Source organism: Platalea leucorodia (genome assembly GCF_965183815.1).
Source record: "Platalea leucorodia genome assembly, chromosome: 2".
Classification (NCBI taxonomy): Eukaryota; Metazoa; Chordata; class Aves; order Pelecaniformes; family Threskiornithidae; genus Platalea; species Platalea leucorodia.
In genome coordinates this window covers 82,645,195-82,672,776 of record NC_138824.1, presented here as the reverse complement: position 1 = coordinate 82,672,776, position 27,582 = coordinate 82,645,195, and the positions used below count along the sequence as shown (strand labels likewise).

The 27,582-nt window shown below is 39.3% G+C and overlaps 1 protein-coding gene across 2 annotated transcripts in view; it reads right to left on the bottom strand.

The window, feature by feature from the left end:
- The window catches only part of GLRA2 (glycine receptor alpha 2), a gene marked incomplete at both ends in the record, with an annotated part of 125,755 nt that overhangs the window by 84,236 nt on the left and 13,937 nt on the right, over positions 1 to 27,582 (bottom strand). Inside the window, 2 exons of one of the 2 annotated variants that reach the window (XM_082337828.1) lie at positions 12,737 to 12,960; positions 20,158 to 20,225. In XM_082337828.1, coding sequence (XP_082193954.1) covers positions 12,737 to 12,960; positions 20,158 to 20,225 — 292 coding nt within the window. Of the gene's footprint in view, positions 1 to 12,736; positions 12,961 to 19,993; positions 20,062 to 20,157; positions 20,226 to 27,582 lie in introns of both variants that reach the window. The other variant, XM_082337827.1, reaches the window with a different exon arrangement.

Genomic DNA, 27,582 nt, shown 5'->3' with positions numbered 1-27,582 from the left:
TTTATTTCTTTTCTTGATCATGTGGGCAAAAGAAACCATTTTTAACAAATCAAGATACTGGGATGACATAATTACAAACAAGCAGCTGCTTTGAAAAACAGAAGAATTGTTAAGATTTTAGGTTGTCATATAAAAAGAGTACATTATTATTTCAGATTACCTTCAGCACAAAATACTCTTTGACGTAAAGAAAGCAAATAAACAAAAACCTCTGCGCCCATTTACCATCAAGGACAAGAACTAGATTGTCTGATTTGAAGGTACGTTGAAACATTAACACAGTACAATGAGAATAACTTTTTAATTATGCCAGTGAACCCACAGGCCAGCTGCTAACCTTGGAAGTATGTTGTCCCACAGACAAATGCGATCTGTATGGAGAAATACTTCACTAAGCTCTGTCTCCCTGGTGATTTTGATCCTCTCTCTGGTGATTTTGTGCTTCTCACCACATATGGCTGATTTAAGCCCTTTCAGTCTATTTCTTCATCATGTGAATTTTTTGGGATGGCCTGACTGGGCCTTCTAGTCCTACTGTCCTGCCATCAAGTCACTATGACAAGAAGATGATATTTAGGTAAATGAGATCAAAATGGTCTCAGCCTGATCAAAAATCACATTTAACATCTCTGCTTTTGCCTACTCGTGCGCTACCTAGAGAAAGTCACATTATTTTCCTCTTGACACAGTCTTCAATGTACAAGGAAACTAGAGATCAGTCGTCTGTGGTGTTGAAGTGCACGGAGAAAAGCCACCAGCAGTCCTCTTAACACTGCCATAGTAAATAAACTCCCATTTAACCTTTGGGAGCAAATAGCATAAGCATTAAAAAAAAATTAGTCATCTAACGAAAAAAGTATATCTAGTAGACATATAAATGCCATTGAAAATCTGCCCTTTACTCATTTAAATATTTTAAATGCCTTGCAAATATTAACTAGTCTCATTTTTACTAGGTAATTTCCTGGATTAAAGATTGAGCTATTTAAATTGTTAATCTCCATTATTAACAAAAGACTGCTTCTGCCGTTTTTTCTGAAATGTTGATATATCAAACTCTGTTCCTTCTTTTCAGTCATCTTCTAAATATGGCTTAGATGTTTTAAGTTAATTTCAAACATGCCTTTACACAAATGCAGCCTTTCTAAATACGTCATTTGTTTATATTCATTGAAGTAGGCATGGCCTATCCACCCCTCAGATTTTACTCTGTGGATTGCACGCTGACTATGCTTCCTTCCCTCTTCATCCCTTTCTACTCCCCAAAACCCTCATCTGGGGATTTGACTACATACGTGGGCAGGGGGGTCTTTTTTATCAGTCTAATACCAAACTCATGAGAAAGCGAATACATCCAGTTGCAGCTTTCAAGCCTCCCATGGATAAATTGATCTATCTCCACTGATGTTAGGTAGATTTATCATTTTCTTTTTTTCTGGAGGTGAACTGAGAAAATGCTCATTATGTTGGTTCACACAAAGGTTGACATCTCTTCTTTTTCTTCCTAACCAACATTGTCTTTCATGAAGACTAAATTATTCTCTGCTCACTCTGACAAATGGAAAATAATTTCTATTCACTGTATTGATGAGGCTAGCTCAAGAGATCATGCCCTTGTAGCTTTACTTCTCCTTGTTGTTCATCCCAGCAGAGTAGCCATTCATAGTTAACATCTTTGCCTCTGTAATTCGTTCTACTAGGAGTAATGCAAGTGTTGAACCCGACGCTTATTGCCTGGTATTGTCCACAGATCCATTGATTTTCAACAAGATTACTGCACGCTAAATGATTAGCTGCTGGAGTCTGAAGTAGCTCCAGTGAAGTCCATGGTGGTGGGTTAATTTATAACATTTGACTCTTTTTCAGTAAAAATATGATTCTGCAAGTATTTCCAAACCCAGGTGCCATGTCACTACTACTTGTATATTTACATTAATAAGGAAATGGGATCAGAAATGGAAAGTGTTAGGCAGATATAGCTACCCGCATTGCCTATAATAACAGTGTCATTGACAGAAAATGTTTCAGAAAAGTGCATGTCTCACACTTGGCAAATTCAAGAAGGGCCTATGAAGATTTGGTGTAAAGTGCAAGTTTAACTGGCAATTACATTAATGAATACTTTAATTGTTAATAAAACAGAAGAAACTGCTATAGAACAATTATTTTATTTTTCAGGCACCCCGCCACCAAGGCATTTGAGATGCATAAACAACAGATTTGGTGATGTAGCACCATAAAACACTGATGGGAAGAGTTTTATGAACAATCTGTGTAAAGCTGAAAGAAGCAGCTGACCAAGGGCTTGAGTTTGTCTTCAGTTACCTGAGCACCCTTTACCCCCTGCTATCCAGGCTCAGGTTACACAGCTTGCTCAGGGAGAGCTCTGGGGTTGTGCACGTTATATTTTAGGCTATATTATAGGAGAAAGTCACAACTCCAGTGCCCTAACACTTCAGACACAACATGGGGGCCAGCAAGCCGCCCTAGAGGAGAGGCAAAGTTGCTCTCTTCTTTCCCTCCCCCCTCCCTCCCCCATCCCACAGCCAAGGAAAAATCAAGCCCTGGAATAGTGCAAACAGAATAAGAACAGAACAAAATGCAGAATCAGAGTCAGAAAACAAAGAATGAGAGATTAGCCAGCACTGTGCCAAAAATAATTAAAAAATAAATCAATAATATTACTCAGCAACACTGTGGCAGAGGCAGGGCTTTAATCCAAGTACTCCAGGGCAGCATTGCCTGTCTTAAACTTTGGACCCCCTTCACTCATACTCTAGGTAAGTCCTTTTAAGCAGCATCTGTTGATACTTTAAATGCCTTCGAAGTGCAATGGGCACTGCTGGGATTTCTTCACTCAGCATTTAATTCAAACCCCCCTCTTTCATCCCCAGGTTTCACCAGAATGTCCTGAGAAAACATTCATATTTGGGCTGTGAGTCTGTTTCTTCCCAGCCAGCTCAACATCTTTCATTTCTTGTCACCCCAGAAACCCACTTACAGTGTCATTCAGAGGTCTGTATTTCCCACTTCTGCAGGCAGGAAAGCAAAAGTCCTGCAGCCTGTGGCCTCCTTTGTTACAGAAGCCAGAATAGGCATCCCGTGGGAAAAAATGAACAGCCTGACAACATGTTATTAATCAGAAACCCTCATGCTGGTGATCTTTAACACCTGAACACGTTGTTTTGCAACATCAGTGTTTTCTCCAGATGGAAGCAGATGTGCCCTCAGATGGGCCAGCAGCAGAGCTCAGCACAGCCCCTATCACTGCCCTAAATGCAGCTGCTGTAGCCAGCCATTGTCCTCCAAGGAAAAGCCAGCAAAGGGGGGGTGACACACATGTGCAGCGGAGGGAGCTGAGAGGTATTTACATGCAGTGCAATAAAGTCCTGAGCTCAGCAGTGGGGCTGAGACACTGTGCTTCCTATTCATCCTTCACCCATTCCTGCCCTTGTCCTGTCCTTTCTCTGGATCTCGACATACTTTCCCCATCTCCTCCTATGTCTGCCCATCTACACTACATCTCTCCCAGAGACACCTAAATGACCCAGAGCCCAGCCTCTTTCCACTGCATCCGAGTCTGTCCTTCCACACTTTCCCCCTCCCTTTCCTGTTGCCCTCTCTTTTTATCCAGTTCCTGCCAAATCCCACTCCCACCTCTCTTTGGGGTGTTAAGCCTCAAGGCCAGTCATTGATACCTAATCCCCAAAGCAGCACCATCAGTGGAGGGTAAGGTCCTTTAATACAAAAAACTTCAATAAGAGTAAAATGTTTGTAAACAGTTATTCTCAAGATCATCTCTAATTACTTTCTTTCTCTTAGAGGTTTTGAACGCTGATGCTCATCACCATCATGCCACTTCTCTGATAATCTCACGCAACAAAAACACTTCAGCATACTACACATACAGACTGCTTGCGAATGGTCTGCAGCACAAAACTGAAGCAAAGGACTGCTAGTATGAAACCCTTAGGGAACTGGGTTTACATATTACATAATCCAAGATTTTTTTTTTATAAATTTAGGCGTATGCCTAATTATAACTGGGATTTGATGGATTGCCTAATCTGCAGCAAACATTAAAGTGTATTCTAACCCACTTCTTTATAAGAAGCTATCACGCCTTAGCTTGATGTGTTGCCACTCACCCAAAACTTCTCCTGATCTGAGCAATAGCTCTCGCCCTGGAGGAGGACACTGATCCCACAAGAGAAAGGCCCTGTGGATCACAATAAGAGGTGTCTGATGACAAGGGGAATATCATTTTCATTAATTATCCTGCAAGTGGGGAGGTTTGTGAGTGGGCTGCAGAACAACAACCTCCTCATACAGTTTTTTCTAATGAGAAATAACTAGGGTCGGACTTATTAATATAGAAGTACTGTTGGAAATTTAAATAGTCTTGGAGATAAGGGTACAAGTCCCTCCCATCTCCAAAAGAAGCATGATTATCTCCTTATAAGCATGAAGAGCAACAAATGCCTCACTATGAGTGGGCATGGTATCAAAAATAACATTTTGTTTCTATTCTTATCCCTTCATTCTTTCAAGCTACACCCATCTGCAGCTCAGCTGTCGGGACAGGAGACTTCGCAGCCTAGGAATTTATGCTGCAAATACCAGAACACAAGTAGTACCTGCATAGTCACTGCTAACATTGTCTATGTGCCATTTTTATGAAAAGTCTTATGCCTGTGCAAAGCCCACAGTGTTGGGTTTAGTGACAAGTGGGATTTTTTTTTCAGTATTGCCAATTCTAAAGATGCTATCATAAATTGCAACATTTCTGGTATTTTTCTTAAAGCTCCAAGCTGACAATAAAGGTAAACATATTCTTAGTGGTACATTTTTCTTTGGCAGATTAAATTCCTGATCCTTATAGCTGCTGAAATAATATTAAAATATTACCTAAGCACAAGCAAAGTTCCCTATTAAACTGGCAGGGTAGATGGAGTTGCACAGCAACCATGACTGCATCGCATGACACAGGAGCAAATGCCATTCAGACTAGTGGCACTGAAACAGGGAGAAGAATCTAAAATCTCCTTGTATTCCTCCCAGCCCCCTCTCTTGGGTGACCTGTGACTGAAAGAAGGATACACACACTGTTCGTATATCAGAAGACCAAAAAGAAAAAGTTCCCAGTGACATTCTTCTTTTAAAGGGCTTTCTATTTTGTAGTCTGTCTCATTATTTTTTCAGGGACCTGACTCATCATTTTGAATGTCAATTCTGGTAATTTTCACAGTCTACAGGCTTTGTCCTGTTAAATGGAACAGTCAAACTGTCTGCTTTTTCCCTTATTTTTGAGGAGTCCTGGAATTCCTCTCTAATATTTGTCATGTTCTGCAGCTTCATTTCCGTCAGATGGGAATGGGCTGAAGTCGAGCTTAGAGGAGACGTGGAGCCTTCTCTGCTATGGCAAAATGCGAGATGTAGTCTGGAGTTTCCCATACTGCTGTTTATGAGCATGTTCTCGCTCCCTCCAGTGCTTTGCTTTGCTTCATGTGCTGCTTAACAACACAGCAGCTGGCATGGAGCGGGGTGGTGGATTTCTCATTACTGGCATCCCACTTCTCATTGTAATGCATCATTGTCTGTAGATACACAATGCCAGCCCATGAGCTGCCAGCAAATGATTTTCCAATTATTGCTCAAACAAATCTATGAAATTAAATTCAAGTATGACTTCATGTAACAGTTAAATTCTGTAACCACCTGTTTCCTTTCCATGAAGAACAGTATTTCATCTCTCCTTTCTCCTCTGTCATTTTCTGTCTTAATTTTCCTGCAGTGTGTGTTTAGTATGGTGTTGCTCTCCTTCTGGCATGGTGACATCTCTGTTCTAAGCCATATATTGCAATGCAATTGGCAAAAGACCTTCATCCCTGGGAGCACGTTCCAGGAAAACATGCTTTATTGTACCATTTAGAAAGGGCTCCCACACCTACATCATTTTACACCTAACCTTTAACTGCCCCAGTGCAAGTTCAACGGGTAAATGGAGTGATTGGTTACTACCAACCAAGGACAAGCATTGCCATCACCTTAAGGAGAGCAGGTACACAGATATGTGTCTTGGCTATGCAACTATCCCATTGGCATAGACACCTGGAAGTAACCACCCCCCAATATTTTTTGATTCTGTCAGCCAAGAACAACTTTATGTGTACAAATTCGTCTCCAACAGCATTTCCCACTTTTTTACTTAGAACAAAGTCTTCCTTTTTATTTGAGACACAGGAATATAGGGCTATTGAAATGACATCTTGGGCCATCAGGTCTGGTCATCTGCTATCACACATCGTCACATCATCTAATCCCTTTCAAAAATGATCAAGGTTCATTCAATATCTAATTCCATTCCCCCTCCTCCTTATTTCTGTTGGAATATTGCTCTAGGAATTCAAAGTGTATATGATTGGAAACTTTATATCTTCCACTTTGAGCCTACTTATGACCAGTTCAGAGCCATTTGTTCTCCTGGCAGCATTGTCCTTCAGTCTAAGTAGCTCTTCTGTTGTGTTTATATTTACCTCACCTCCAGTGCTCGTTTGTGTCAGCTAGAGACGTGCATGGCATTAGAGGACGAAGTGAGGCAGCACATGTTCAGGTATAATGTCCATACCCCTACTTTGCTTCAAATGCCTTGTGAAGTGAAAAAGCAGCTAATTTTGTGTCATTAAAATGTAAATTATTCTTTCCCTAAGCAAGATGATCAATAGGGTTTTGACAATAGCTGTTCTAGTTGCATAACAAAGTACTCACATTAGGCTTTATTATTTATTTAGTAGCTTTTATTATTTGCTATGCAAAACAAGTACTTTAGATACAACAGAAAAATAAGAGTGTTGGAAACCCAGGGCTAGATCCTCAGTCTGGATCTGTAGATTGGGAGGGAGTGAAAAAGACAAGAGTGGGTGATGGGAGGATGCAGTTAAGAGTATTAAAAAAAAAAAAAAAAAACCAACACCCCAAAGGATACGAAGAATCTCAGGCCATTTAATTAAAAGACCCCAAAAGGAAGGAGGGTGGGGGTGGAAGGAGAGGCAGGAGTAAGGGCAAGAAGGAAAGAAAAAGGACGGGTGAAAAGTGAGCAGCTAATGATAATCCAGGGACATTGGGTTCAGCCATAATGAGAACAGCTGCTTGTCCTACAAGAGGCTGCAATTTTTTAGCCTCTGAAACCATTGTTATTATTGTAATCATGCCCATGGGAAGACAAATTTGTCAAATTCACTGGATTCACATAGCATGCAGCCACAATTTGGGAAGTCACCGTGTCCCAGTAACATTGTGCAGTTTAATAAAGTCTAGTGATTCTAGCACTATTTATATAATGTCGATAAGGCTTCTGCCTATAATATATAATAGCTGTCAAACCCAACATTTCTTTAGATCTGTGCTCTATTTCAGTTAGTATTTCTGCATTGATTATTCTTCAATGCTTTTTTTTTTTTTTTTTTTTTTTTTAATGTGGAAAAGTTACTTTAAGGTATATAAAGACGTTTTATCCTTTTGGAAAATCAGGACAGTGAGCATGGGACAGTGTGCAGTTTTGCCAATGGGAGAACTAAACAATTTTCTATGAAAGTATTCCTGTGCTGATTGAGATTAATTTCCAAGGGAAAATCCCCACCTTGCCAACACCAGTATTATTCCGGTAGGAGGTGAGGTAATAAACATGATTGTGTGATGTCAGAGAGAGGGGTTGCTACACAGTAAACAGCCATGTCAATCATGATAACAGTCTCTCTGCTCTCCCCTCTGCTAATCTGTCACATGGAAAGACAATGCTGCTAGTAAAGTCCAAATCCTCTTAAATCCCAACATTAGATTGTAAAATAAAATTGAAGTCATCAAATTAAAGCACAAGATGCACACAAGAGCTGTAGAACACATTTCCTGCCACTCTGTTAGGCTAGGCTGTGCTGTGCCATGGGTGATTTACACACAACGATGTCATCAGGTGTAAATGGAGCTTCATTATCATATAGCTGATAAGGTCTGTACCCCAAAATTATTTCAGAAAACCCACGCCTGACTTTACTGTAACATGGCAACATATTCTGTAGTAGCCATGCTAGAGATCTAAGATCTGATCTTATTTAAAACCAAAATATTTTGAGGGGTAGTGGCCATTTTTCCCAATGAATAGTCTATTGCAGAGGGACTAGCAGTGTTGCCCATGTTTTTCCTTAATCTGCTTTGTATTTCTTTCCCACAGGTCAAAGAACAAAGGTACAGAGGAGACTAGAAAACACAGAAGTTTCACTCAGAAAAGCTGAATTATAAAATGCTATAGATTACTTCTGATGCTTTATGTGAGGGACATGGTAATCATGACTCGTAATATAATCCAAAATGGCATGTGGGGCGGTGGGGGTGCAGGGGGGGAGTAGACTCAGTGCTCTGTCACTTGGCACTATGGCCACACAAGGAAGAGTTGAATTTGGAAACTCCTGAATAAGGCAGCTGTCATGGGACACAGCATTGCAAATAAATGTGTTGTTTTCACAGATACTTCTCTTTGGTTGCATAAGCAGGCAATGGCTTTTGGATGTGCCAACTCATCCTGTCAGCTACTTGTTGCCGAACTGAGGGGCTAGTAATCACCCCCAGAACAGCTGCACAAATAGAGAGCAATCTAATAGCTTGACTTTTCTCTGTTTCGTGGTGCCCTAACAGCACAGTACTGCTCTCTAGTAGACACCCTGCTTTCGTCCGTAATAACATTTAACAATTAAATCTAGGTCAAGAGTTGAAACCATGAAGAGCTAATTGTCTACATAACTGTAACATTTCTTGCACTGTGCAGATAAACAAAGACAGAAAAATAGATACTTTGAAAGACTTGAATAAATTCTTCCTAGGTATTTCATTCCTCTTTGAACAGGAACAGCAAAAATGGGGGGAGAAATCTAATTTGTGAATTTGCAGAAATCTCCTCCCTAGAATTCCAAGTGGCTTTCTTGTCAAATTATGCAACACCTTCTAAAATCTTTGCATATTTTAAAAATATGAAATAATCTGCTTTGTAACTCTTTCTGGCTAAATGCACTAGCACTATGTTTCAGAGCACAGCTCTACAACTTTGTCAGGCAACTGGGAGTGTTTTCTGGAGCAGCAGGTAAAAAAGAGGAGTTATAGCCCCTTTACCTTCCTGACCAATATATTCTAGGTTCAATGCCATGGATCAATATTACAGTTGAGTTATATCACCTTCTGCATCAAGCTTATATGGCTGAGATGCACTGAAAATATTAAAAGGAGAGGGAGGGAATTAATGCAGAAAAAAGCCCCAAACCTTAAATAAAACCATTCCACTTTCTATCACTTTGCTAAAATAAGCTTTTAGGCAGATGCTAATATTCTGAGCTGGCTGGCAGCCTGAAATGAGTTTGTGGGAATCAGGTAGCGCAAATGAGTGGCTCAGAGAGAACGCAAAGCCTCCTGTGAGGTTATTTAACATTTTGCTGATGTCCCAGGTGCCCGCAATGGGCCAGAGAAGATGTGATCCTTGCCCCTGGAACATAAAATCAGTGCAGCATTGTATACAATGCAAAATCCATGTGTCATACAGAACATGACTGCCAGGAACAAGATTCTCGGTATCATCACACAGCGCTGATGCTCTTTCTAAGTGCATAGCCCCCTACAAAATCCAATCCATGCAGAGATCATTCAAGGGTTGGGAACAGATGAGTCACAGGCATCTGGGGTGTGACGTTATGTGGATTCTGATTTTAACTCTCATTGTTTTTTCAGCATACAAAATATACACAACTTAAGCTAATTTTATTGAACACTGCTATAACAAACCCCTCTTGTTGACTGCTCTCTGCAGAGGGCTTTAAAATAAAAGTTATAGCTATATAACTGTTTTGCAGCTCAAAGAGTGCAACTGAGACTGATCTTGACTAAAGTGTAGTTGTTTGCTGAATATAACTTTCCTGTAACTGCTGACTTCTCAAAATACATGCACCTCTAAGAGCTGTTGCTACATCACTAGTGGCAGTAGCATATATTTGCAGTACTGAGTAGTGCTGGGTTCCCTCTCCGAGGTTCTAGTTCTTTCTGCAGTACCTAAAGGTTTAGACCAGTTATCCAGTTACAGAGTCTCAGGCTCCATATAGCATATATAGCATGCTATCTGAGATCAAAACAAATACCAAGGTAGTCATTTGAGCACACATAAAATATCTAAAAATAGATTTAGACAGCTAAACTTCTATGATTCATAGGTGGGTACATCAACTATCAACAACTCTGGCTTTATTTTCTATAACAACTCCCAGAGGATTAAATATAGATCTAAGAGTCTGCAAGCATGAACATCATAACCAATTATTGTAAGGTAAACTATGATGGAAATCTACGTCATGCTTGCCATCACCAGTAAATGCAGGATGGCTTATCCCTTGCTGAGAGAAGGACAAAGAGCCTCATGGCTACCACGAGGTGAGATAATTCCCAAAGCTAAGCACTGTGATGGGGCCAACACATGGGCCAGACCCTCGCTGACCCTGCCATGACTTATTTGAGCACCAATATCCTACACCGAGTGTCTTGTTTTAGTAAAATATGGACCATGAGATTTAGCCCCAGATGACTTTCCAAATTCTTTTCAGAAAGGGAAGGCTGCCCTCTGAGAGCATTTAACAGCATAAGCCAGTTGTGCCTCCTGCACAGCTTATTTCCATGTTTTTGGTGCAGTATACAGGGAAGAGGAATACCACTGTCATATAATACACACACTTTGCTTCTTACCCATTAATTACCAGGAGCACTTCTAAACTCATTTTATGCAGAAAGTTTATATTTATGTGAGATTAACTTGTCCTTGATTTTATTAAATTTGGAAATATGACTAAACAGCCTACACCACTACTTCTCAGACATCTTTGTAAAGTGCTTTAAACATTTACAGCACCCTAAATGCTAAATGTTAAATATCATCATGCTGGACTAAGTGTTATTCATGCAGTAGTGAAAATGGCAACATTATAACATTCTCAATGTACTGAAACCAACCACTAAAATATTTCTGTTTGTTTCCACATAGCACAACTAAAGTGACTGGCAACACACAGACGCATGTAACCCAGTACCTAGGGAATAAAGACAAGTTTTTCTAAGTACTTCTGACTTCAAATTTGCATACTCTGGAAAGTTTTCTTTACTGTAAAGTACTGTTCAAAATTATATGCCATGTTAGAGGTGCCAGGTAAGCCTCTATTACTGCTGTGAGATACAAGTGAGAAACAATGAGCTTTGCTCAGTACTCCATTGGAATACTGCTTACTCGGCTTCAGATTAATTTGCATTTAGGTGTGGGAATTTTACAAATGTGATATGACAGCTAGAAATATTACTTTTCCCACATGGACAAATGTCAGGAAAATTATCCATCTGCATTCAGAACAGCACCCAACTGCACTGTTGCCTCCAATAAGATGGTGTCTGATGTCATTCAAACAAGCAGATGCATTCATTTCTTTCCCAGGGTGAAAGAAGAAATATTTGTAAGTGACAGCGTATTTGTCACTCTGCTGGTGCTAGTTTCATCATTGTATCCTATTATTTTTCTCAAACTGTTCAGGTACACCAATTTGAAACCTTGCTCAATAAACATTTACTTTTCACGCTGCTTAATCCATCCAAATATTACTGGGGTCTTATCAAGGAATTTCCACGAGAATTAAATAAATGGAGGAAGTGCCATGTTATCCTAAAGAACACAGCTGTCCTGAACCTGGATCAATAATAATTCCTTAATGAAACTGCAGGTCACAAACAGAATGCCCAGTCAGAAACAACTGCCTTCTAAACTAATCTTCCTTACAGATGAGTAAATTCACTAAACAACCTGTTAAACAAATTCTATCATGTTTACTTTCCACAATGCAAGAAAGGCAAAAGCTGAGAAGCATTCCCAGGCACAAATAAAACACAGTAATTACTTTTTTTTAAACAATTTTAAGAGGAATAATACAGTGTTTTGTATCTTTGACTACCTATATTAAGCAATTAACAGTGCATGGTAAGCTGAATGTCAAATAAATACTGCAGATTATTTGCTGCTGTTTATGCCTGTGCAATGCAACGCTGATTCTCTGCATATGTCCCATTCCATCAGGTCATATCAAATCATGTTTTGTCAGAGTTTATTAATTCAGCCTAAATCCAGTCACATGACACACACTTCAATGCACTTGGTATTAAAAAACACTTTGTGTAATTCCAGTTATTTTTAAATGTGAATAGATACATCCGATTACCCAGTGACTTGTATGTCAAGTTTATTGCATTTCAAGCATGTTTTTACTTTAGGTGTTGAGCAGTCATTTAAAATACTATTCCCCTTTACTTTTAAATTGCAACCCACAAACTACTGAAGAGTTGATTTCCTCTCTTAGTAAGAGGAATGACTTGAGCTAACACTGATGGAAATTTTTGAGGCGTACCGTTAAAGTATTTGCCTTAAGTTTCTGACAAGACTAAGTACTTCTATGCCCCTTACAGACTTTTTTGCAAAAAGTAAAGGCTTAGCAAAAGAACGAGGCAAAATTCCTTTTTCCCTGCTATGATTAAGTCTCATTTCAGTTGTACACATGGGACAACAAAAAATTAAATATGTAAATTATGTTCTGTAAGCCTAGTTACATCCAGAAAAAAAGAGGGAGTGAAGAAAGAAGGGAATAAAGAGAAAAAAAAATAAAGTTAACTAGTTTACCTGATACTGTACAACACTTTTCCAGTTTTAGAAATCCTCAGCAACTTGTTGTCTGTTGTGACGTCATGGAAGTTTGCTCCCTTCTCATTGGCAAAGAATAAATCTGGCTTCCAAATAGAGTCCAACATAGAGGGATCCAAATCCAGGGAATCATCAGGATATTCGCTGTAAGCCAGACGTGAGTCGTTCCACTGCTGTCTCAAAAAAATGTTCACTCTGTAGTCCTACAGAAATGCCATGTGAAAAGGTTACTAAGCCACTTACCAAAACTGGAAGACCACTTTAGCTTTCTTTATGCTCTTAGACTTACTACAGTACCAGTGTTACAGCAAACATTTATGTTATCCTTTGAACGTAAGAGTTGTCATTTGAAGATAAAGCAGTCTAAATGCTGTATTGAACCAAACAAACACAACTGGTACATTTTCCAAATCAAAATTACTTCAGTGATGAAAAAAAAATTAACTGTAACCTCCAGTATTAAATATAACCCTCTTTCAAATGCTATGGATTAACTCAGAGGTACTTAGAAAGTCAAAAAACATTACAGCTAGATATATACAATTTCAACAAAGATTCTATAAAACTACTAATTTAAATAAATTGCTTCCAGTAAGTAAATCAATTATTTCTAATGTACTCATGAATAGTTGCTAATTCCAGTGAAGCCAGATTTGTATAGAAGAAATTAAATCAGCACTTCTTATTTACTGTTTGTGTCCTTTTTCTATCTACCGTATGCTTTTCTCTGTGTGTTCCTTCATTCACTCCTCCCTCTCTGCAACCCATTAAAATTGTTCTAATTGCATTCTTCTGCTCAGTGGTCTGCTAGTCACAACTTGGAAAGGCAGCAATTATTTAGAGGTTCATTTAGAACCAACATTAACGCCATGTCAAGAACTGGCTATTAAAGGGGAGTGTGAAAAGAGTTTTTAGGGTCTAAACTCTCTGGAGGGAATGGAAAGATGCTAATGCTTATTCTCCTTATCCTGAATTTCCAAAGTCAGCAAATAAGAGCTCCATCTCTCCCAGCTTTCCCTGCTGTTATAGCATATTTACCTGAAATTACTACATTTAACTTGCTTGTGAACACAGTCTTAGAAATACATCTACTCTTCCTCTAAAAGGAAATAATATTTACTTTAATAATATTTATATCAAATATATTATATGAAGAAATATGTTAGCAAATAATTCTTCCAACTGTACAAATCCCTCACATTTAGGATTTGCTTCATGGTAGCAGCAGTACTCTAAAAATGGCAGCACTTTGCTTTTGACTTGGAAAATGTATGAGTTGACCTGGATTTAGTTAGGCCGCTGAACTACATAGTCTAAAGAACTTATCATCCTTGAAATGTAAATAAATCTCACTCTGATTAGAGCTGCAGAAAGCAGCTTGCCCAATACACAGACTCTGTGAATGACCCCCTCCAAGCTTCAGCGTTTCCCACCCTTCATTCAGTAGGTTGGTGATGAGGTGTGCTGCCGCCCTGACAGACTATTTCTGACATCCAAACTGATGTGGTTTTTCAACCCTGTGGGATGATGTTTTACAATCTGACTAGGAACATGATTTTTCTTGTTTTCTTTATCGATCATTTTCATTTTGCTGTTGGGTAGATGCAAGTCAAAACAGGAATGTCAACTAATCAGAGCAAGAAAGACCTGAAAGAGGTCTCAAGAATAGCACACTTATTAAAGATACTTATACAAGCCTGTATCTTTTTTTCACAAGCCACTGTACTTTTTATGATGGTGGTGTTTCATACAGTTAAGGATTAAATAGCTACTTGCAGTTCTGAACTTATGAAATGTCATCACATCTTGTGAAGATACACTAATCCTAAGCATACTTTCCCTTGCTTCTTGGTCTTAGAAACTGTGTGTCTTGTATGTTTATATGGGACAGTTTTAGTTATAAAGCCAGGAAAGCACTTGATTTTCATTCTGCAGAAAAGGCGGCAAGAGCTGTCATCAGCAAGTGCTGGTAGAATAAAATTACTACAACTAGTTGTGCAACTGCCTTTAATTTTGCTTTGAAATAAGATATACAATGAAGTCTATGGAAAGCAGAGGGATTTCTTTCCCCATGACATAGAAATCATAAATCAGTCAAATCAGGAAATTGTTTTTAAATGTCTAAAAATAAATGTGCTTTCATAAACTTCAGTAGTTGGTGATTTAGATAACAAACAACAGTCTGAAAAATCCTTATTCATAGAAGAGCTTGCATATAATGATATATATTATACCAAAAGTATAAATAATACCAACAGGATTACACTATCTTTTCCAATATGTACCTTCATAAATATATCACCCATCACACTGATACAGTTAGAAATGCTTTCTCTCTGCAAGCTTTGTTGTTAGAAGGAAAACAGCACTGAAACCCTTGTTTATGTTTGATAGGCTTTGCATATATATATATTTATGTCTAGATATTTTAATAAGAAATAAAAATGGAAATATAATATAACAACATGCACATCACAAAACCATCATTACTTTTTTTCTCCTATGCTTGCGGTATAAGCAGCCAAGAGGGATGTGTGTTTACACAGTCAGACCTAATCATGTGCAGAATTTTGAATTTACTTTTCCTGTGCTAACATTATAACTATCTTCTGAAGAAAAATTCTCCTGAGAATGGTGTCACAACATGGAGCTCAGGCAGACTACAGTGTGTATCCTGCAAGTTCCTGAGGGTAGAAGTGGGTGGACTGTAGTAAAGCACTCCTACACGACCATGAGTACACCTGCTCCACAAATTCTTTCTGACAGCACTGCTGCTCTGAACGAAGAGTGTGGACCTGAAGATCCAATCTCAGCTGCAACACTGATGCCAGCGATAGCTCAAGGCAACTCAGATAAACAGTTTTCCTCTGTTCTCAAGCCATAAGATCAGGGTAATACTAACATACTAAAGGAATAGTCATCTGATTAGTTTTAGTAGATTTATCTGAAGATTCAGGGACTCCGTCCACAGATACACTTAGTTTTTGCTATAGCAATTTAGAGAGAAATGATCTTCCAGGAAACCTGTGGCCACCCAGTTCACTCCCCAGAGCTTCAGCAAAGCTCTGGGTCCCTTTGACCTCAGGCACTGCAGTGGCAGGGGGTTGCTGAGGAGCCCCGCTCTATTTTTGGTGCTATTTTCTGTCTCTGAACTGATGGTGATCTTAGATCTTAGCCTTCCTCCTATCTTCCCTTCCAACAACATTGATTGCCCAGGTATTGAGTCAGATGTCTGAGGCAAACAGCAGATTTAGCTGGCCTTCCATGCATAGGAGGGGCTTGCCAGAGAGACTACTCTCTCTCTCCAAATCCTAAATATGAATGCTACCTGAAAAGTAGTGGCTTAATCATCTGTTTCAAGGCCATGTGACAGAAAAGCACTTGGTTACCTATGTACCTAAGCAGGCAAGGTGTCCCCAATGGCTTCAGTGGGAGTCTCTTATGCAGCTAAATCTATACATGTGAATTAATCATGATCTAAGTAGTTGATTTGTAACTATGTTTTTCTAGTGGGAAGATAATATCATACAGCCAGCCACAGCCAAGCTTTATTGCTCCTAAAATTTTAAAAGGAACAGTAAATTTTTCTGCTAACATAAGTACTCAAAACACAACTGGAGTTTGATGCATGTACCCCAACAGAGAACCTGCTGCATAGTGTCAGTCATTGATTATAGGGCATAACGACAATAATAATGTCCTCACAGTTAGTCATTTCTGTAATTAACAATTAGCTCATCAATGTACAAACTGCTCTTAGCTTCTCCTACAGCTGATAGCTAAAAAATCCTGGTCATTAGCAACACTGAACATCTGAATTCTTTGGGACTCTGCCCAGCCTGATGTAGATTACTCATCTGTGATACTCAACTGCAGTCATGCTGTACAGTGAATTTTCTGCTGAATACTGCATGTGTGAATGCTTCCAAAAATAGATACAGAGCTTACTGGCATAACTGCTTTATTCAGTGAAGTTACTCAGGAACGTCTTTTTCTCTTTCTTTGCAAGGCATGGCTTAAATGAAAGACAAGCGAACCAATGAAATTTCCAACAATTCCATCTTGACTCTGATCTGGCCTTTTTTTTACTGTTTTTATTTTGGTATAATATACATCATTCTAATACGAAAGAAAACCATTTCTTTTGGAGAAAAATAAAATTAGTTGTGATACTGTCCCATACATGCATTATAGTGCAGAAAGACTAATACATATGCATTTTGTTTCCCTAGATTTTTGGGAACAAATCTCATGAAGACTCTATGGAATTCATCCATTTGGAGAGAGCCAGCACAAAATCCTGTTTTATTTCTGAATGTTGGGTTTTAGCTTTTAGAAGAATACACTGGACATAAAAGTTGTGCTGGCTTTTCACACAGGGATGAATTTCATATTGGTGTCTGTCCTAATCAGAAAACAGAAGCTACTTCTGCTGATGTTATTGAGAACCTGGGTTACTCAATTTAGTAAGTCTGGGACTGTAATCCTGTTTGCAATGTTCATTTCTCCTACTGAAAGCTTCTCTAAACAAGTTTGCATGTCCCATGTTTCCAATGAGCTACTGTAGATTGTCCACGTTATATTCTGATAATGTCCCTTCAGCACATATTCATGATTTCACTAAGCATTCCTGTCCTCTGAGACAGGAGTGTCTCTATTGAATTTACAATCCTCAGTGTTAAATGAATCTTTTAGTTTTATGTCAAAACCATCAAGAGCATTTCATAGGGAAAAATGAATCCTAGGAGTCAAACAAAACTCATTATTTATCACAAGTGATGCCAACATTTTTACCACATGATTACATCTGTTTCAGAAAGGCAAAGTAGATGGAACAGTAATTGATGTCTGCCTCTCAGAGTGGTTTTAAAACATCCTAAAACTAGTCACACTAGTCATTAAAGAAGTGACAGCATTAAGAAAATCAGTATCAAACCATTGAACAGCATCTAAGAGAAGTCTTTGCACAATTTCAGCAGATATTATGAACAAAGCAAAATAAGAAAGCCAATAGTCTTTGTTTTCATCTACTTGAATGTTTGGCTGTTTTCAGCAGAATGTGTTAATGAACATTGGAAAGGTGCACATTAACATATTTGATAGAAGGTAAAATGCAATGAGGGGATTTAATCAAAGCAATGAAGGAGTCTAATTAATGCAATCAGCATTAGGTCGTGCAAATATTTTCATTGAATGCCATCTTGTAAAGCCAGTGACGTGCAGGATTTTTGCTACTTAATGCTATGCTGATGCCTCTACATGCTAGCATCAACAGACATGGCTGGGTAAAAAAGGCTACATTCATTAGCTATCTTCTCAGAATCCTTTAAACATAGGAGAATAAATGAAGTTTTCAAAAAAACCTGAAAATTAAGTCTATTGATAATTATGTTACATCCAGATATGTTTTTTCCTGTCATTTTTAAATTGATTTTAGTTTTCTTCTAAGATGTTTTTAAATATTACAAATACGTACTCTGAAGCATTAACTTATCTGTTTATTTTATAGCTCTGTATGTTATAGCTTGTTATTTGTAGAAGAGTCTTTCCCACACTATTTAAGAAAGCAACCTGCCTAGCAATAACTTGGTCTTTATCTTTAGAAAATATTAAATAACAGGGTGGTTTTTTAAATAAAAATATTTAGGAGCAGATTTGTGTTCCTACATTCTTTAAGCATCTCTTTCAAAAATGATGGCTTGAATTACAATTGAATTTAAATGAAGTATTTGAATATTAAATAAAATAATTACGTCGGGCTAAATATCTGCTCTTCCTTCATAATGCAAGGATTGCAAAGCAGTATCTATTCCTTTTTTTTTTTGAAACAAAATAGTTCTTTGGTATACCTTAAGTCCTTTTGTGGGTAGCAAGTTCATTTTTAGTTACCAAGAACTCAGTCCTACAGGATGCTAAGCACCTTTATTGCCTCTGGCTTCAGCAAATACAGAAAGACCTGGATGACGTGTAGGAATCCCCAGAAAAGAGAGTTGTCAAACTACATTACAATTGTGTCAAAAGTGTCCATAGCTGTCCATAGTAACCTGAGGCAATGAAAATAACTCTTGTAAAATTTCAATGAATGCCGGAGCACTCATTTTTAGTATATTTTGTGGCAGCGGTGACTTGAAGACTTCAAAGTCAAGCTGGGATTTGTCACTAGACCCTTTCTAGAATGGGTTTAACCCACTTCTTGTATATAAGTACCTGATAATTATTATAGGTTTATCACGTTTTATAAGAAAGCCATCAAAAATCTCTCCCTGGACTAATGCCAGTAGTCAGGTGTATGTCTGCTTGAATAAACCACTGATTTTTTTGTTCATTGTTTGAAAAAGAAGATTGAAAAGCTCAGCATCTTTTTAAACGGACTCAGACAAAATGTTTTCATTTTTCTTAGCAGATATTGAAAAAAAAAGAAAATTCACTTCCAGACTAAAAAAGAAAAAAGTTGGACTAAAATTTTTATTTCCACTTTTTTAGATTGACTTTGTTAATCCTAAATTTTGGCAATTTTTAGAAGAAATATCTCATCTTGAACTGAAAAATTGAACTGTTTATTTTTATATATATGAAAATTAAAACTCTGACATTTTCATTTTGGCCTTGTTTTTTGACTGGTAGCATTCTTTGAATTCAACCAAAATACACATTTCTGTCAGCTGGGATCCCATTATTTCCTAGTACCAATTTAACCCTCAAAATACCCAATTCTCCTTACAGCTATATGTTTTAGTCATGTGACTCAAGTTATGCATTCACTTCAGTTACTGATGTGGCTGCAATTCACAGAGATTTAGCTGAGTTAAACAAGACCGTTCTGGTAGCTCTGTCAGCATGGTCTGCAGCAGCAGATAATTCAGCATGTGGTGTAAGACCCACTCAAAATATGGAGTACTTGGCAGGGAGCGCCACAGCTGAGCTGCAGCCATTCCTCTGCCTCTGCAGCGCCAATAAAACCTGAGAAAGTTGGTTTGCTCACACCTGTATTTGCTGCCATCACAGTCACTACAGACTATGGTGCAGTCATTACATATATATGTTTAGACTTGGTAGTTGAGTTTAATAATTTATGTATCTCTTTATATAGTTATTTTATATTTATTTTATTTTAATTCAGCTGGTAGGTTTTTAGTAGCTTAATAACTTAGTAAATGTCCCCACGTCCTGAGCATCTCTATTCTACATCACATCCCACTCCTTCACAAGATGGCTTCAATGACCAGTCCCACTCACCATTGTAGTTTCTGCTATTGAACCAAAGCTGTTGATAAATATGTTGCAGGTAACATTTACAGGAGGACCTGCAAGTTGAACAATAAATAGAAAAATTGACAGGTTGTGTTCATGACATATATTAAGTATTGTTGTTCTCTTGCCAATGGCATCATAGCACTTACCATTGTGGTTTCTGTGACTGATCCAAAACTGTTGATAAAAATATTGCAAGTAACGTTTACTGGAGGACCTGTGGAATGCAATAAAAATGTTGCAATATATATTGAAACAAAAGTACAGATCCCTCAGCCTCCATACAATCTGGTACAGATGTGGCTGAAAACAAGTAGAAAGTGAGTTTTCCCAAAGAGATCATGTAAATATCGATCAAAAGAAAAACATTATCAACACTAATTTAATTAACCTAGTTTCATTGGAAGTTGTTATATAAATACACAGAACTACATCCTTGCATTTAAGGATTTATGAGAAGAGTTGCGTGAGGGCATGAGTATAACAGTTTTTTCTTTATCCACCGTACCAGCGCAGAATATGCTTTAGCATTGCAACCACTCCTCTCTCCCTTCCTTCTCAGACTTAAAATGAAAAGATTATCACTCCATACCTATTCCACTCTATGCAAAGGCTTGCCACTGAAATTCCCAGCAAGGGCCACTTTTCACATTGACTCCAGTCCACTGAAAATGGACTTAGACAAGCAGCTCTTCGTGCACCTGATCTGGAGATGTCTGCCTTGCCATAAACAAATATTTTAGCAATATCTTTTCCAGCTTGACACAGCTTTCATTAAACAGCTATTTGTAATCTCTTCCCTCCCACCTCCTTTCCTGCTATTCAACAGTCACTGATGTGTAGCAGAATGAATGGAGACTTAATATTTAATTAGTTGTCTATTAGCTTCCTGGTTTTTTAGGCATGATAAAATAAACAGGGCTTCTCAACTGAATCAAAAAGGATTAATGCTAAATGCCTGAATTTCAGTGGTACACAAGTTGATACAAGCATTAAGTATCAAGTACTTTCTTCTCTTTTTTCTCATTATTACTTTTAATCACATAATTTTCCTTATATTAAAAAAAGTCAGTGCACAGAATATAAATACGTACATTTGTTTTCATATTTAGATCTGAAATTGCTTTACAAAAGATGAAAACATTATTACTTTCTTTTCTGAAAAATGGAAAGATAATGTGACCAGTTAAACCTAGTACACTATCAGCTTCCTGAGTGCTAGACCACCCATGTTCCAGGAAACCAACGTGTTGGTTTTGGGAAGAAAAACCACAACATTAATATGTTTTGAAGCTGTTAAATTCCAATGAAGTGTGTTGTTCAACTAGTTATTGCAACAATTGTTTTTAAAAAAACACTTCCTTTTTACATTATAAATGTGTTTTCACTTCCAACACCGAACTAAAACAAGCCAAATAATCTGCAATTCTCCCTCCATAGTATCATTTTTTTCCTTTTTACTTGTTGAATTTCTACTAGCTGGGCAGCTTGACCAACATATTTCTCTACATCTAAACAAACAGAATCACTGAATCACTGAAGTTGGAAGAAACTTCTGGAGATCACCCAGTCACCCTAGTCCATCTAGTCCCAGAGCAGACTCATGTAGAGCAGGTTGCTCAGGATCATTCCCTGTCAGGTTTTGAATATCTCCAGGGATGGAGACTCCACAGCGTCTCTGGGCAACCTGTGCCAGTACTCAGTCACCCTTACAGTAAAAGGTTTTTCTTATGTGTAAGTAAGTGGAATGTCTTGTGTTTCAGTTTGTGCCTACTGCCTCTTGTCCTGTAACTAGGCACCACTCAGAAGAATCTGGCTCCATCTATCCCCCACCAGTTATTTATGCACATGGATAATATCCCCCCTGAATCCCCTCTTCTTCAGGCTGAGCAGCTGCAGCAATTTCAGCCTCTTCTTGTATGACAGATCCTCCAGTCCTTTAATCACCTTCATGACCCTTTGCTGGGCCATGTCTCTCTCGTACTGGGGAGTCCAGCGCTGGACCCAGCACTCCAGATGTGCCTCACCAGTGCTGAGAAGAGCTAAGGATTCCCTCCCTCAACCTGCTGGCAATGCTCTGCCTAATCCAGCCCAGGAGGCTATTGGCCTTCTTTGCTGCAAGGGCACATTGCTGGCTCATGTGCCACTTGATGCCCACCAGTACCCCCATGGCCTTTTCTGCAAAGCTGCATGCCAGATGGCCATCTTCCAGATTGTTCCTCCCCGGGTGCAGGACTGTATTTCCCCTTGCTGAACATTGTAAGGCTCCTGTTGGCCCATTTCTGCAGCCTATTCAGGTCCCTCTGAATGGCAGTACAACCCTCTGGGGCACCAACCATTCCTCCCAGTCTTGTATCTCCTGCAGACTTGTTGAAGGTGCACTCTGTCCCATCATCCAGGTAATTAATGAAGATGTTAAACAATATAGACTGGGGTATAGACCCCACCAGTAGTGACTGGTCTCCGGCTGGACTTCATGCTGCTGATCACAACTCTTTGAGCAATGCAATTCAGCCAGTTTTCCATGTACCTCACTGTCCATTTAGATAGTCTGTTCCAATAGATTGTCTGTGAGGGTGTTGTGACAGACAGTGCCAAAAGACTTGCTAAAGTTGGGATAAACAACATCCACAGCTCTCCCCTCATCCATGAAGCCAGTCAAGTCATTGTAGAAGGCTATTAGCATGGTCAGGAATGATTTCCCTTTCATAAATCCTTGCTGACTACCCCAAGTCATCTTCCTGGCCTTCATATCTGGAAATGGCTTCAAGGAGGATTTGCTCCAGGCTTCAAGGTAAGGCTGGCCAGCCTGTAGTTCCTGGATCGTCCTCCTCCTTGTCCTTCTTGAAGATAGGAGTGACATTTTTTTTCCCATGATGAAGAACCTCCTCCAGTCACCATGACCTTTCAAAGATAATTAAGAATGGCCTCACAATGTCATCAGCCAGCTCCCTCAGCACTTGTGGGTACTTCCTATGTGGTCCCATGGGCTTGTCTGTGTCTGGTTTGCCTAAATGCTTTGTAGCCTGATTCTTCTCCACCGAGTTTTCCTTGATATGGACTTTCCCACAGGTCTCCAGGGCATGTGATTCCTGAAGACCAGTCTTATCAGTAAAGACTGAGGTGAAGGAGGCATTGAGTGCCTTGGCATTTTGCCACGCTTTTTGTCAACTTTTCTTGGTCTCATGGTGTTGTCTTGCAAAAGCCGCCATATGTGAGCACCACAGCTTTCAATTCTTGAGTCTCAGCAGAACCTAGTAAACATGCTTACCTATGTTAGGAAATACGCTACTGCACCACAGACTGCAGTTGAGATGTACACTAAGTAGGTACATGCTAGAGCACTGTATCTTACAACAAAGCAAATAGCCCTTCCATTTCTCTACTCAATTCTGTGATGTCTTTTACTTGCTTTCTGCTGGTGGATGTGGAATAGTATAAGAACTTAGTAAACCTAAGTACTGCCAGCAAAACCAGTCACATTCTCTTCATCCTCAGAGTTTTCTGGAAAGAGCTTTATTGGTGAAATATCACCAATTCAATTCTTTTCAGATCATTTATATTTTTTTATGAACATCAAAAGTGTAATGCAAGATTTCCAGCCAAATAAGAACAGAAGATACTTATCAGTAAATACGCATAGGAAACACAAGCCAAATGAAGTAGATAAGAAAAAGGTAACTAACTGAGCACTGAAGTTTGCAGTGCTTTTATTCTTTTTTTATTTTTTTTTTCTGCTGTTGATATTATTGCAGTGCAGAGGGGGTGTATAGGTATTGTACATCTGAAAGAAGAAGTGCACTTTAAAGAGGGCACACATCACTTTTTCCAATGAAGCATTTCACACGCTCCATCGTATAAGATTTTTCTAATCTAACAGTTCATTTAAAATGAAAGCAGTAAACTTCTATGAAGTATAGCCAAGGTTTGAGAACATAATCTAAAACTCTTCAAAGGCATTGGAAACATTTAATTTGATTTTACTGCCTAAAATCTAAAAAGAGTTGACATTACCTCTAAAATATTAAGCAAGGTATACTTTATAATGAAATCCTTTTTTCCTCCCTCATTTTTCTTTTGTCACCTCCAATGCAACAAGATAACAGTCCAGGTGCCTTTCAGGCACACTCAAAATAATCAAAATTATTTTTGAGTCATAAGGAAAATGTCTGTTTCTTGAAAGGACTCAGGCAAAAAAACCCCAAACCCAGAACAGGTAGCTAATGCTCAAATCCACCAGAAAGTAGATGTCTGGTATCGTGACAAACAGCTAAAATACCATTTCTTTTCCCTGCAGCTCCCTTCCCCCTGCTTCCCTGGGGGTGTTGCTGCTGCTAGCCAGCCAACGGGACTCTCCAATACACTGCCTTTTTGAAAAGCCCTGACATTATAATGTCTCATACACCTCCCATTACTTTGGGGCACTCAGCTCTTACAAAAAGTCCTCAGCACTCATCTGCTCACCTTACCCACAAGACACCCTGAAGATACCAAATATTCCCCTGAATTTGCTGTAGCATATTGCCTCATAGTTCCTGTACCAATGGTGGTTGTTACCTTGCCAACATCTGGCCAGAGAGTGAATCCTTTTCTTGTCAGCTGCAAGAGGGGGTGAATCTATCCCAATGCATGGGGGAGTCCCCATGTTGAGTGGTGAGTGCTGAAAGATGTACACTGAGCCCTGTCCAGCTGCTAACTGCAGATTTTGCTGACTAGTCTCCAGTATTGATCACACACAGCCCTAAAGCTTCCTTCATTTGGTAGGTTCTTGAGAAGATTTACTTGTATGCTTTCCCTGAAGATCATCCTAACTGCAACTAATCATATCCGAATTCTCACATCCATCTCAACTCCGCCTTTTTGGTGTATGGTTTCCAGGCTGCACCTGGCAGCCTTTTTTTCTTCATATTAATTTCAACCATATAACTAAAATGTCCTTAGTGGGAATATTATGATCATACAAGAGATTTAAAATGATACCTGTGCACTTGCCAATTTTCTTTGATATGTGTAGTTACTAAGGGATTTTGTAAGGCAAACTAAAATACAGCACACACACACAGAGAACTGTGGGCAAAGCAGAGAGATGTGGAAGCAAAAATGAGAGATAATGAGGCAGAACCACCTCATGGAATGACAGTGAAAATACTGGCAAGATATTTACAGATCTGTGAAGAATCTTGTGTCCTTCTCTATACGTAATATTTTTTGGTCCACCTTCTGACTTTGGTCCATGTGCCAATGGAAGGAGTCTTTTCCCACCATCTCGGATGGTTTATTTCATCGCACATAGAGGGGAAAAAGGTGATCTGAACTGCCCTTCTCCCCTTACCACAGGGAGCAGGATAAGCATCAGGACTGTTTGAAAAGACTAAAATCAATCCTGCCTGAGTGTAGGGATAGAGCAGGGATCCAGGAACAGGACCAAGGGGCAAAGTGAGGAGGCAGGGCCCAGGCGTCCCCTCATCTGTGGAGCAGGAATTTCATGTCTGAGCTTAAATGAGGGAGGGGATCAAAATGTGGGTGAGGGCAGGACAAAGACCCACATGCTGGACTGAGCACTGGTAACACAGACCCCAGGACAGTAGGGGAGGGTAGCAGAGCTTGCTGGAGTTGTTTTTTTTAATTGCCAGTTCTGGAGGTGGCTGGGGTTTTAGCAACCATTTCTCCTCCATCAAACTGAACATCCTCCAACGCCCAGCAGAGTCCTCATGAGACCTAAAACAAAGCTACCATCCATGGGGGTCCCTGCTTTTGCAGCTGCAGTACTACAAGTACCTGAATTAACACTTCAAGAGCTTGCCAATGCATCCCTTCATGGCCCTGCAAGCACATCCCTGTAAGTCAGACAGCAAGGCTGAACTACTGCTGAGACAGCTCAGCTGGCCATGGTCATCAAGCAGGAGCAAGTTGTTTATCCTCCTAGCTTCCTCCCTGTTCAGAGGGAGGCAGGCAAAGTAAGGACTGGAGAAGTGCTATCAAAGGCAGGTCAGCCAGTCTTGTGGCCAGGGACCTTGGATATTGGGCTGGGGAGAGAAAGGCAGCTTTGATGAACTAGGAAAGTTCCTCTGAGCCATGGGGATCTTGCAGCTACTCCAGAAGCAGTGCAGCTTGCACACTTGTTTTCAAGGATCTGTATAATGCATAGTCCAACCCCTGATGAGAAAATTCATACGATTTAACAAGTTTGCTTAAGGTTCCAGTAAGAAAGCAGGAGGTAGACCACAGGTAGTCTTTATTGCAAGTACCTAGATAAGCCTTCTCTTTCCCTAGCATTCTGCCTTTGAGCAAAACCAATGTTTTCCTCCATTTAAACATCATCACCTCATTAAAGTGTTAACAGCAAGGGAAATGTATCAGTCACAGGAGGCAAAATTAATGACACCAGAACAACATAGTTACCCTAAGGCTTACAAATTAAGGTGACATTTCTTGTTGGGGAGCGATGCCTTTCATTTATGAGGTTGTCTTTCTGTGGGATTTCTGTGGAGTGCATCACCCTGACTCCCTAAGTATAATCATGCCCAGTAAACAGAGAATTCCTTCTTCTTTAGAAGTATTCACCATAATCCAATGTATCACAGAAATTATTATGCTTATGTCACTTTTATTATTCATTGATGACAATTCTACTTACTACACAAGCAAACGAAAAAACCCCTCCAAACACCAAAAAAACCCACAGGGGCAGAGATCTCAGGAACCTCTGGAATACAGTAATTGTATGGTACTTTGCACTGATGCAATTTGCTGGAAAAATCAAGTAAAGACAAAACTACTGTTCTGCTTCATTAAGCTAAAACCAACATCCTCTGAAAGTTCGTCTATCATATATAATAACGTAGCTTGCTGAGAATGTCATATCTCCTGGTGGGAATATGGCAACAGTTTTGGGTGCTTACTGTTGCATCTGAGACTCAGAATCATATTCTGTGATATCAATATACATTTATGATCAACAGAATGAGATTAAGAGCCATGAAGGCACTTACAGAGCCAGAGCAAGACCTGCAGAGATATTCAGGTGTCTAAATCCTTTTTAGGACTCTCATTACCACTGATATCACAGAGCCCAAATGCTACCAAGTATCGGAGGAATATATCTGAGCAATGCCACTTGTGGCAATGGTATTTACAGACTGGAGGAGACACAACATGCCCTACTCAAAGCAAGTCAGAGATAGAGGCAACACTGAATGGAATCAGCAGGAAAGCATTACAGACAGAGGAAAGTACAATTTTTCCTAGTCCCAGCTGCCTATTTCCAGAAGTGCACGTGCAGGCACGCATACAAGTATAAATAAACAAAATGGCATCAAGAGAACACTTCTCTTACATCAAGATTTAAGCTGCTTCCCTTCACTTCATTAACTTGAGAGAACATCTGAGCAAAAATACAGCCTTATGACATGACCTGGATACAAAAAGGGCATGTGACATTCCAAAATTGAAAGCTCTTCTTCAGCAAAATACCACTGAGCCCTCACAAGACAAATACTCCAGTGATTGTCAGATCCAGGTGATTACAGAATGAGTCATAGAATGAAAATGTCTCTGGAGTAAGCACAGCTAAA